Genomic DNA, 12,973 nt, shown 5'->3' on the forward strand with positions numbered 1-12,973 from the left:
GAAAGCAGATCCCCGGTGACCTCAGTTCCTACTGATCCACTGATTCTTGTAGCCCTATTACAAGACCATCACTTAAGTAAAAAATTTAGGTTTTGTACTAATATGACGTGTCCTTTCTTCAGTCTCAGTTTGGAAAATTTTACCACACTCTTCTGGTGGTGATGTTTTGAACAGTTCAGAAGCCTTTTAGGAGAGTTCTCTACTCCACAGTTTAGGAAACAATGTGCATTTCCTCTCCAGAGGCTGTGGACAAGTCTGAGAGAATGAAACGGGCATATCGATGGAAATAGTATCTGGAGTATTTGCTCTCCGAAGGGCGACAGAGCTGCTTTCACTGACTTTTGCCTGATCTGACATGTCAAGCTGCAGAATCTACCCCTGGAACGTAGAAAGAGAATTTTTAGCCCTTAACTTCTAATGCTAACTAGGGGGACTAGTGACTCACGTGATCCAGTGTGACAGCCTGTCATAGCACTGGCCTTGCGTGTTTAGGATGTGCTTGTCTGGGGTGGGGGGAAGGCACGGACTCAGTGCCCTTTGAGGTTGCTCCTCCCTCTGTCTCTGGCTCAGAGAGAAGCTTACACAGTGGAAGCTGAGGCCAAGGAGACCTGAGGACAAGCAGTTGGAAACTTCATTTTACTCTCTGCATCCAGTGGCATCGTGATGGAAGGCAAAGCAGGGAGGGTGCGGACAGGGCACTGAAGGAGCCAGCAGTAGTCAAGAGAGATCTGGACTGAATTAGAACAGAATTCTGAAGAGTTCATTTAGATTAAAGCCAGAGGTGCTGACTTTTCACCCTCATGGAGACTGTTTTGTCTGTTGGAAAAGATCTTGATGTGAAGAGCTTATGTCCCCATGGGCTCTGAAGATGAAAAGGCTTTCTGCCCTATATGGATGCCACTGGATTTGGAATTGTCCCTGTGGTTCAGATTTCTGTGCACATGCTACCAGGATAGGAACAGCAGTATAGGGAAGAGAAGGGGACCAATAAGTAGGAATAAAGTAAGATAGAGCCTAATGCAATGTGCTTTTGGGACTCAGAGTGGTCCTTCATTTTGTGTTCTTAGTTTAATGGGAAAAATCAGACACAGACATTATAAATCGTAGAGATTTAGATGTTAAAAAAATGTATAAAAAACCCATAAAGCCTGAGTAGAGTGAACCTAGTTGCAGGGCAGGAATAAAGAAGTAGGCGTAGAGGAATGGACTTGATGACATGGGGTGGGCGGGCAAAGCTGGGGCGAGGTGAGAGTAGCATCGACATATATACACTACCGGATGTAAAATAGTTGGCTGGTGGGAAGCAGCATAGCACAGGGAGATCAGCTCGGTGCTTTGCGATGACCTAGAGGGGTGGGATAAGGAGGGTGGGAGGGAGGCACAAGAGCGAGGGGATATGGGGACACGTGTATGCATATGGCTGATTCACTTTGTTGTGCAACAGAAACTAACATGGTATTGTGAAGCAATTATACTCCAATAAAGATCTATTAAAAAAAAAAAAAAAAGAATGGTGAGTTGGCAAAGGACTCATTGGAGAAGAAATTCCTGAACTAAGTGTGTAAAAGCTATGGCTTAGTAAGCAGGAGGCAGGGGCTTGCACTATGCATTTGAGACTTGAATCTGGCTAAGGGATGGGGGAAGGAATATCCTGAGGCAAGATGTTTCCCAGCTTTAGTCTAACATTGTGGTAGGAGCAATTGCAAGGGCAACAAGTTTCCTAGTGTTAAGAGACAGTGTTTCTGGACCAGGCTGATTCTCCCCCTCCCCCATGTCCTATTGCTGTCACCATAGCATCCTGCTTCTGGCACCAAGTGACCCAGACACCAAGATGGGCAACCAACTGGTTTTCAGGGAAGCCAGCCATGCCAGGTAACTGGTGGTACATAGCCTCAGGACCTTAGCTGAAAGTGCAACCAGGAGATTGGCTTTGCTAAGCATTCTGCTAAAAGGCCTGCCAGGGCCCTTCTCCTACATCATGAAAGATGTACTAATACTTACTGTAGGTTTTGTGCTCTCCATGCTTACAAACAATTGAATTTATGGATTTATTACCCAGGGAATTTTCACCCTGACCTTCCCATCATACACCCTTCTCTAGATGTGCAATTTCCAGTGTGAAAAAAATGTATGTGTGATACGTCTATGATTTTTATATTAAGTAAATTATTTATAGAAAACCAAAGGAAACAAGAATGCTTGGGTATATAATCTATTCAGACAGATGTATTGAAATGCATTTACCTTATATAGCTCAAGCCATGGAGAGCAATAAGAATGTTTACAATGATTCTTGTATCATTGGAGCTAAAGCAAGACAAAAGAACAGGAGTTTAAAGGACTTTTCTGTAAATATCTAGTGATGTTAGGAATTTTTGTGATTTCTTCTGATATCAGCTACTGGAGTCAAAGCTTCCAATACAATATTATGATGAATACCAGGGAGACTTTTATAGACCTATTGTCCAACTAGATGGTGGATGATGAGGTATGACTAATAAAGAACAACTAGACCCCCTATCTTTTAGCAATTACATAATACAGTTTGTGGAAGACATGCCTTTGGGGTGTGATTGAATACCATCACTGAACTCCAGAGGAACGGATTGAAATGAGTTTTCCTTCTTGAGTTGTGCCTTTGAAGTCAGTGTAGAAAATGGTGGGCCAGCTTAGTGAGTTATGCATCTGGGGTACTCATAATCCACCAAAACCTTGGATGCCACCTGTGCATATGTGAACTCTATGGGGTCCCAGCCTAGCACTTGTAAGGACACCACTCCTGGTCTTTGGGGCTATTAAACCCACAAAACTAATAGAATTGTTTTCTCTTTTTGTCTATGACATGTGGTCCTTCTTTACTTTCAACTCACTTTGAGGTCAGTGGAAAGAAAGCAGAACCAATATTTTGTGATTAGAAAAAATAATAGGTATCAGTCCCGTGGATGCAGCCGTAAGGCATTTGCCATATCCTAAATTTGCATTCTGTGGTGACTTGTACACAATGTATTCTTTCAGAATAGTTTTACAAAATTTACATGAAACCAAAAAGGGTAGAAGCCTTTTTTTAGGTGTAACATAAAAAGTGAAAGAAATATGAGGCAAAACATTTTAGAAAGAAAATTGAATTTATAAATGAGCAAAATTTCTAGTATATTCATGCACATCATGAAGAGGTTTCAGGAATTCCTCACCAAAATGAAAATTGTAGATTCTTGTAGAAGCGGTATGTTTAATTAAAAAATACATTTCAAAAGAAAGAAAGTTTTCATAAACAATATGCCACTGTGGAAGGAAAAAAAATTTCTAGTATATTCAGTTACTATGCATGTGGTACACAAATATCTTATATTTTGGTTGCTAATGAAGGGCTTCCCAACTAAAAGAATGTTTGACATAGACAATGGACTTATTAGGATGTGTTCAGTGTGTAAACTCTCATGGGCTTTATTCCAATTTTCATCTTTATGTCAAGCAGACAGCTCTCATCTCCTGTGCTGCTTAGAAACGTGCTGCTGTGATTAAAATACCTAAAATTATGGAGCCTTTGTCCCAAGTCTTAGGCCAAAAACATTGACATGTTTATTCTAACCCCATGATGGTATCTGAGACCCTAATATCAACAGCTGTTTAGTTGCTTGGTCATCAAGCCCATCAGAAGCTCGCATTCTGAGGGATAGATATCCTGTAGATAAAGAGACACATGTCATCTCCAGGGAATAACCTGTGCTGCCTAAACTTCTTAATGGTGGGAGGGTGGACAACAATGACATGGTAGCCCAAGGATGTGACTACCTTATTCTCCAGTGAGATTTCAGGCATTGATCGTAGGAGTGGTTATTTGAAGTGGGATGGGAGAGTAACGCAGAATGGCAACTGGTAGCCTTAAGTTTTTCTTTGTTTTCGTGAGGTGCTTTGAGGCTAAAAATGGCTTACATTATCTAGTCTCGCCTTTAGAGGAACATACAGTTGGAGTGAAGGAAGATACAGAATAGAATCACAGACATGGAACTAGGGGAGATAATTATGGTTTTATTGATTTTTATTTAACTTAGATGGTACTTCCAGTGGAATTAGACACTGTTATAAGTACTTCACAAATATTAACTCCTTAATCCTAATAACGACCCTATAGGATAGATACTAATATTATCTTCATTTACTGATGAGAAAACGAAGATACACAGAGATCAAGTAATTGGTCCAGAGTCACAGAGCTAGCCAGTGGTAGAGCAAGGCTTTGAATGCACTCTGTCTAATCTGTCCATTTTGTAGATGAAGAAACAGAGGCCTGAGTGTCCAGTGCTGCCATCTCTCTGTTGCAATCCATAGAGTAGGCACCAGTAGATTATTCTTGAATCATATAATCAGGGCAGGAAAATTATACCAGCAAAGTGTTCTCTTTTAATCAACTTGAACAAAATATTATTAAAAGATGAGTGTTGGTGTCAAGAATTCTCTAGTCATTGGTAAAGCTTTGGAATGTGTTCTGTGACCATGCATCATGTCTTCTGTTCTTAGGTATTAAGGAAGAAATTGGGCAGTTTAGAGAGGTGGCTTGGGAATTGAAGGAAGCATGGATAAAAAATAGTATGGAAGTCTGCTGGTGGATAAGAGTTTGTTGTTTGTTGGCTTATTTATTTAGATTTTCTTGATTTCATTAGTATCTTCATATTCCCATGACCAATCATGGGAATTCATTCAACTCATGCAATTCAGAGTCTATGAAGTTGGACCTCCAACCTCATGGATTACCCTGCCAAGCTTCCTATTTTTCCAGTTTGTGGCTGAGAAACCAACTATAGGATGCATTTCCTATTGGTCTAGAGGCACTGGATTTTTACCTTTTTATTTCTTCTCCTTGAAACATTCTATTTCATCTCAACTTCATTCTTTGAAGTAGGTGTTTTGGGTTAGGGAGAGCACATTTAATTTTTCCAGAGGAAAATTATGTACTAGTGGTGCATATTGAAACACCTAGGAGAATACAGGAAGATGAGAACTTTTGCACACGGTTGGTGGGAGTAAATCAGAGAGCAAGTTGGCAGTACCTAGTGAAGCTGGTGATGTGTATTCACTAAAACCCAGCGGTTCCACCTTGAAATACATGCTTTAGAGTTGAGAGCTGTGCTACTCAATGTGCGACCTACAGATGGTGAAGGTTTGTGAGCTATGTTTCCAGTCCACAGGGAGATAAGTACAGAAAATGAGAGTAAGCATTTACTATACTGTGTTTGATACTGTAGCTTTGTAGTATAGTCTGAAGTCTGGGAGTGTGATTCTTCCAGCTTCATTCTTCTTTCTCCAGATTGCTTTGGCTATTCGGAGTCTTTTGTGTTTCCATTCAAATTAAAAATTTTTTTTGTTCTAGTTCTGTGAAAAATGCCATTGGTATGGATTGCATTGAATCTGTAGATTGCCTTGGATAGTATGGTCATTTTAACAATATTGATTCTTCCAATCCAAAAACATGGTATATCTTTCCATCTGTTTGTGTTGTCCTCAGTTTCTTTCATCAGCATCTTATAATTTTCAGAGTACAGGTCTTTTGCCTCCTTAGGTAGGTTGATTCCTAGCCATTTATTTTATTCTTTTTGATGCAGTGATAAATGGGATTGTTTCCTTAATTTCTCTTTCTGATATTTCGTTATTAGTGTATAGAAATGCAACAGATTTCTGTGTATTAATTTCGTATCCTACAACTTTACCGAATTCATTGATGAGCTCTAGCAGTTTTCTGGTAGTGTCTTTAGCATTGTCTATATATAAGCATCATGTCATTTCCAATTTGGATTCCTTTTATTTCTTTTTCTTCTCTGATTGCTGTGGCTAGCACTTCCAAAACTATGTTGAATAAAAGTGGTGAAAATGGGCATCCTTATCTTGTTCCTGATCTTAGAGGAAATGCTTTCAGCTTTTTACTGTTGAGTATGATGTTGGCTGTGGGTTTGTCATATATGGCCTTTATTATGTTGAGGTATGTTCCCTCTATGCCCACTTTCTGGAGAGAGTTTTATCATAAAGGGATGTTGAATTTTATCAAGAGCCTTTTCCGGAACAGGATAGAAAGCCCATAAATAAACCCATGCACTTATGGTCAATTAATCTACAACAAGGCAAGAATATACAATGGAGAAAAGACAGTCTCTTCAATAAGTGGTACTGGAAAAACTGGACAGCTACACGTAAAAGAACAAAATTAGAACATTCTCTAACACCATGTACAAAAATAAACTCAAAATGGATTAAAAACCTAAACATAAGACTGGATACTATAAAACTCCTAGAGAAAAACATAGGCGCAGAATACTCTTTGACATAAATCACAGCAATATTTTTTTGGATCTCTCCCCTAGAATAACAGAAACAAAAGCAAAAATAAACAAATGGAACCTAATTAAATGTAAAAGCTTTTGCACAGCAAAGGAAACCATAAACAAAATTAAAAGACAACCACGGACTGGGAGAAAATACTGCGAACGATGCTACCAACAAGGGATTAATATCCAAAATATACAAATAGCTCATACAGCTTAATATCAGAAAACCAAACAACCCAGTCAAAAGATGTCCAGAAGACCTAAATAGACATTTCTCCAAAGACATACAGATGGCCAACAGGCACATGAAAAGGTGTTCAATGTCGCTAATCATTAGAGAAATGCAAATTAAAACTACAGTGAGGTATCACCTCACACTGGTCAGAATGGCCATCATGAAAAAGTCTACAAATAACAAATGCTACAGAAGATGTGGAGAAAAAGGAACCCTCCTACACTGTTGGTGGGAATGTACATTAGTGCAGCCACTATGGAGAACAATATGGAGATCCCTTTAAAAACTAAAAATAGAATTATCATATGATCCAGTGATCTCTCTCCTGGGCAGATATCCAGAGAAAACTCTAATTTGAAAAGATACATGCACCCCAGTGTTCATAGCAGCACTATTTACAATAGCCAAGACATGGAAGCAACCTAAATATCCATCGACAGATGAATGGATAAAGAAGATGTGTGTGTGTGTGTGTGTGTGTGTGTGTGTGTGTGTACACACACAATGGAATATTACTCAGCCATAAAAAAGAATGACAGTGCCATTTGCAGCAACATGGATGCACCTAGAGATTATCATATTAAGTGAAGTAAGTCGGACAGAGAAAGACAAATATCATAGGATATCACTTATATGTGGAATCTAAAAAAATATGATACAAATGAACTTACTTACAAAACAGAAACAGACTCACAGACTTAGAAAACAAACTTATGATTACCAAAGGGGAAAGTGATGGGGGAGGATAAATTGGGAGTTTGGGATTAACATATACACTCTACTGTATATCAATTAGATAAACAATAAGGACCTACTGTGTAGCACAGGGAACTATATTCAATATCTTATAATAACCTATAATGGCAAAGAATCTGAAAAAGAATATATATATGTATATATACACACATATGTATGTATAACTGAATCACTTTGCTGTACATCTGAAACCAATACAACTTTGTAAATCAACTATAGTTCAATTAAAAGAAAGACTAAAAAAAAACTGAAGCAAATATGGCAAAAATGTCTACACTTATCATATCTAGGTGGTGGGTATTTGGATGTTACATTTTTTCTATATTTTTTTCTATTTAAAAAATATCTCATACTGGGACTTCCCCGGCGGTCCGGTTGTTAAGACTCCATGCTTCCACTGCAGGGGGTGAGGGTTCGATCCCTGGTCGGGGAACTAAGATCCCACATGCTGCGTGGTGCAGCCAAAACAAAATGAAAAAAATAAAAATATCTCATAGTAAAATCAGCCTCAGAATATTATTTTTTCTGATCTAGGAAGCAAGTTGGACATACCAGGGAACTTTATTCCTGCAGTGTCCAAGGTCACATTTGTCTTCCCAGTGACTTAAAACCAGATACCAATCTTATGGGCAGTTTTTAATGCCTCAGGGCTGAAGAGAAAGCATTGGTTCAGAACCCTGGAGAGATGTAGAGGTGCCTGGATTCTGGTCCTAGCTTTATGACTAACTAATTTGTGACCATGGATTTCCTATATACAAGCTTTCATTGCCTTATCTGTAAAATTAGTGAGACTGAGATTGTTTTCAGCATTGAAATTTAATAACATAAATTATATATAAATGTCTATTTGAAATGTCACATAGACTAACAACTTGATGTTCCTTTTTACAGTAATTATAGAGGCTAACAGAATTCATGGAGTAGACACAGATGTGGGAATAAGATTAAATATATGTGCAGTGGAGTCAGATCTGGGTTTAAATTTTGCCTCTCTGCCACACTAATGAGGCCCCTCGGTTTCCTGGAACACTCTATTTCCTAAGATGATACTCATACTTAGTACCTGTCTCAGCTTGGAAAGATTTGATGAGATAACAGTATTACTGTTGTAGTTGTTACAAATCAGTCAGTTAACTGTTGTGCCCGGAAAGGTCTAGAATAAATTCTCAAACCGCTCATTGCAGCCGTCTTCCAAAGATGGGATGAGCATCACATGCCAATTATTCTTTGAAGTAGCAATAAACTAAGTACACATTTTCTAGACTAAATGATGCCACATCTTTTTGTAACTATGCATTCAAAGTGATTTAGAAATAGTCGTGTCTCAATACGGGACCCTAACTAGATGACAAGTTAGAGATTGCTTCCAACTCTTCAGTTCTCTTTTATGTGGGCTGTGGTTGAATGGCCCTGATTGTTTACACAGAATAAACTTGAAACAAAATTGAGACTACTCTTGACTTTTAATTTGTACTTTATAATCTGCACACTTGCCATTAATTTGTACAGAATGCACCAAAGCAGAATCAGATGATAGAGAGAGGAGCAGAATGGTCAGTCAAAATTTGCATTCTGGAATCTCAAAGCCAGGCTGTGGTTTGTCATGGAACAGAAAACTTAGGCAGTCATCCGTCTTATTTAGTAACACAAGGCACAGTTAATGTGGCTGGGCCTCTAGCTCTGCTGACACAACATATGCTGATAAATCTAAGTTTTGAAGGCTTGGATTTAACAGAGACTTGTGGTATCACAGGGGCCTGGTGAATGAAAAGCCTCTGCAGCTTATCAGCAGAGAGATAAGAGGCCCTGGTCCCACTACTAGTGGTGCTGCTGAGATGTTTATCACCCGGGCTTCTGAGAACAGGAGTTTGACCCATACCAAACACTTCAGAAATAATGTCAACACACCCAAGACCACAGCCAGCACAGAATTCTCTGAGATAAGATTACAGCTTTGTCCTTAAAGGGACGTCAACCAAGTCGGTCGATCCCTAAATATTCCCTGAGCCGAGCAACCCTATGAGTTATCCTTCATACCAGGGGGCTTTAGAAGCTCAATTTTTAGTGCTTGTACATGCAGATATTCTGTTCTTGTTTTCTAAAGTATGCACAGAACTCTAACCATATCTAAGAAAATTCCCGCAGGGTCAAGAGCCTGAGCTTGGTGCCCGTGAGATCAGCCGGTTATAGAAGCTGGAGGCAGCTCTCTACTGGCAAAAACATTTATTCTCTTTATTTTAAGATTTGGTTTCTAATGTATTGGACAGGTCTAGGCCGTCGGGCCTCCAAGGCCAGGTTAGACCTCTAGTCTCGGTCTAGGATAAAGTCATTACTGTATAGGAAAAGATGATTCTGGTCTTTGAGACCAGTGGGTGTAAAAAGCCACGGCAGTACTTTGTGTAAATACCTAGTCATGTGTTTGGTTTAACTACCAGTATGCAAACTGGTACCAGGGCCACAGGGCCCATCAGGGGTTGAGGTGAAGCTGGTCAGGTATTCTCCCAAGACCTCTTTGGCAATGAGAAGAAGCAGCGTAAGAGAGACAGCTCACCTGTGATGTGTCATCCAGATACTAACCGTATCACTTCTTGCTTTGAAATGCCTCACATTCATTCCTTTGTCCTCCCCATGTCCTCCTAGTGTGGCCTTCTGGATTCCAATCCCTCTTCCCAGGGCTATGTTGTCTGTAGTTACCAGATTAATTAAAAAACAAACAAGCAAACAAAAGCCCTTTTTGCCCCCTTTCCCGTTAGTGTCTCACAATAAAGTTCATACTCCTCTAGTTTACTATTAAATGTTTTCACTCTTCTTTCTGTCCAGTTTCTCCTTCTCTGTTCATCTTTATTTCATTGAAAGGATCTGCTTAAGGGCTGTGTTAACTTGTTTTTCCATTTTCCTGCCTCTGTGCTTTTGTTCCTGCCACCTCCCGCTTTTGGAATTCCTTCTCCCTTCCCTTCTACTCAGACACATCTCTTCCATTAAAGCTTTTCAGACCAGTCCTGCCTCCGCTGATCTGACCCTCCCCTCAGCTCTGCTTCCTTATGGTCTAGAGTCCATGCCAGCCCTTTGGCAATTAACCGCATACTGCTTTGTGCATTTATCTTTATTTTGCGTGCTCTGTCTTGCTCTTTGGCTCTCCTGTTTCCCTCTTTGTGTGTGTGTGTGTGTATGTGTGTGTGTGTGTGTGTGTGTGTGTAGCTAGATAAGGCATCTATGAAAATAAAATCTGTGTCTTATACAACTTTAGAATACTCATAGGTGCTCTATGACATTGTTATTGGTTGATGGTTCTTGCTTAGAATCTTGATTTTGCAGGAGTCTTTGTCTTCTGTCTACTCCTGTATCCATAGCACCTGTGGATTGAGTGAGTGTCAGCTATTACCCTCTAGACAGGGTTTCCTTGACCAGGCTCTGCAGCTGGCCTTGACATTCTGCCTGGTGCCCTAGCTTCCTGGGGTTGGAGCTGTCTTTCTCCCAGGCTGGCAGCCTGCCTTAACTGCCCCTGACACGGCCATGTCTGTCTATTCTTTTTCCTCAGATGCGTACTCTCATTCAAGTGAAAACGGAGGCAAGTCCGAGTCGGTGGCCAACCTGCAGGCCCAGCCCTCCCTGAACTCCATCCACAGTTCCCCTGGGCCCAAGCGCTCCACCAACACCCTGAAGAAGTGGCTGACGAGTCCCGTGCGGCGGCTCAACAGCGGGAAGGCAGACGGAAACATCAAGAAGCAGAAGAAAGTACGAGATGGTCGGAAGAGCTTCGACCTGGGATCTCCCAAGCCTGGGGATGAGACGACCCCTCAGGGAGACAGCGCTGATGAGGTACTTACTCGAGCCCCCGGAGCCTTCCATCGGGAGGGGTTTCTGATGTACCTCCTTCCTGGAGCCTCGAGAGGCATCCTTCCCTGGGGTTTGTAAACTAGGCAGACTCTAGTTCCCAGTAGTTGGTCTTCTTGGGCCTAGGTGATCTTTGTATTCTCAAGACATTGCCAGTTTGAATATAGTTCCCTGTGCTATACAGTAGGACCTTGTTGTTTATCCATTCTAAATGTCATAGTTTGCATCTACCAACCCCAAACTCCCAGTCCATCCCTCTCCCTCCCCTCCTCCCCCTTGGCAACCACAAGTCTGTTCTCTCTGTCTATGAATCTGTTTAGTTCAACTTAAAATAAAAATTAAAAACAAATCAAAACAATAGGGAAAAAAAAAGTCATTGCCAGTTTGATTTGTGACCGGTTTAGAGACTGGCACCTAGAGTATCCAGCAGACAGACACCATTCTGCCAGATTTGGAGATGCATGTCTGGGCCCACGGGGAGCCAGCTGGTCACCAAGTCCCCAGCCTCTACTAAAGACTGCATTAAACCTGCTAAGCCTAGAAAACAGAAGACTATCTTGGGAGATGATGGCTGTTTTTGAGTATGTTGAGCAGTGGCATTTATAAAAGGGAGTAGACAACTCCTGGTTGCTCCAGAAGGGAGAATTATGATTAACAGGTGAAGGTTTACAGTAGCCAAGGTTGCAGCCTTTAATGGGAGCTCAACCAGTGATGAAATGGGGCTTCATGAAAACAAATGAACACCCATACTGGAAAGGTTTGGGAGACTGTATGACCTCACATAACAGTTGGAGAGACCCGTGTTGGCTGAGAGGTCAGACTGGGCAACGACCTCTTATATCCCTTCCAAAACTGGGATTCTGTGATCAAAATATAGTGGGTATTTGGTTGGGGAATGAGATAATTCTTTTATCTGGGCAAACTAACCTACTCTAGTCACTGACATGGCTAAGAAATTCTTCCTGATGTGAAACCGGACTCTCTGTAGTTTTATGCTGTCTGCCTTTTCTCCCTCTGAATGGCAGTAGAGGCTGGTGATATTTAGATTGTGGTTTGAGTCCTTCGTAAACTTAAAAGTTAGTTTCTCTCCAACCACTCTCTCAGCTTTCACTTTTCCTGGCTAATCGATAAAGTAGATGTTTTGTGTGTGTGTGTGTGTGTGTGTGTGTGTTTTCCACCATTTGGACCTCATTGTCCTTTTGAGATAAGCAGGTGTGCCCATTCCACAAAGGAGGACCCTGAAACTGAAAAAAATAGGAGTGTGTTGAGAGAGGAGGGTATCTTATATGTTTCTTTTCTAAAAATCCCATGTCCTGAACCAACTGGCATCTTTAACTATAGGAAACAGTGACTAATGCTGCTCTTTTGTTCTAGAAGAGCAAGAAAGGTTGGGGTGAAGATGAGCCAGATGAAGAGTCACACACACCCCTCCCTCCGCCTATGAAGATCTTTGACAACGACCCCACGCAGGACGAGATGGTAGGACTTCTTTCTCACTTGGAAGAGCCATGTGTAAAACACGTGATTTCGTTTTTTGTGTGTGTCAGGGGTAGTAACACTCTCTCTCCCTTGTTATCTCTTATGCCGCGTGAATCCGAGGTGATGTAGATTCCATCTGTGTCGGGGAGGGGTCCCCTCCCCCAACCCTGGAGGTCTGACTTCATTCTGGGCAGTACAGGGGTGGGTGTAAAATACTCAAAGCGGAAATCTGCCTAGTATCTCGTCCCGTTGATGAAGGGTAATGGCTCTGTCTTTGGAAGCAGCAGATCCCAAAAAGAACTATTGTCTCGAAGAGGAATCCAAGGTGGTTCTAGGTCATGATCATTTTGTT

At 41.0% G+C, this 12,973-nt stretch overlaps 1 protein-coding gene and 1 pseudogene across 11 annotated transcripts in view; both read left to right on the forward strand.

Annotated features, from left to right (window-relative positions):
• Positions 1 to 12,973, forward strand: part of KALRN (kalirin RhoGEF kinase) — a 653,671-nt gene that overhangs the window by 572,246 nt on the left and 68,452 nt on the right. For 9 of the 11 annotated variants that reach the window (XM_061194271.1, XM_061194273.1, XM_061194274.1 and 6 more), the window contains 2 exons: positions 10,847 to 11,127; positions 12,517 to 12,621. In XM_061194271.1, coding sequence (XP_061050254.1) covers positions 10,847 to 11,127; positions 12,517 to 12,621 — 386 coding nt within the window. The remainder of the gene's footprint in view (positions 1 to 10,846; positions 11,128 to 12,516; positions 12,622 to 12,973) is intronic. The other 2 variants (XM_061194272.1, XM_061194281.1) reach the window with 1 other exon arrangement.
• On the forward strand, positions 2,196 to 2,759 carry LOC133093771 (protein MEMO1-like; annotated as a pseudogene).

The sequence above is a fragment of the Eubalaena glacialis genome, chromosome 6 (genome assembly GCF_028564815.1).
Source record: "Eubalaena glacialis isolate mEubGla1 chromosome 6, mEubGla1.1.hap2.+ XY, whole genome shotgun sequence".
Lineage (NCBI taxonomy): Eukaryota > Metazoa > Chordata > Mammalia > Artiodactyla > Balaenidae > Eubalaena > Eubalaena glacialis.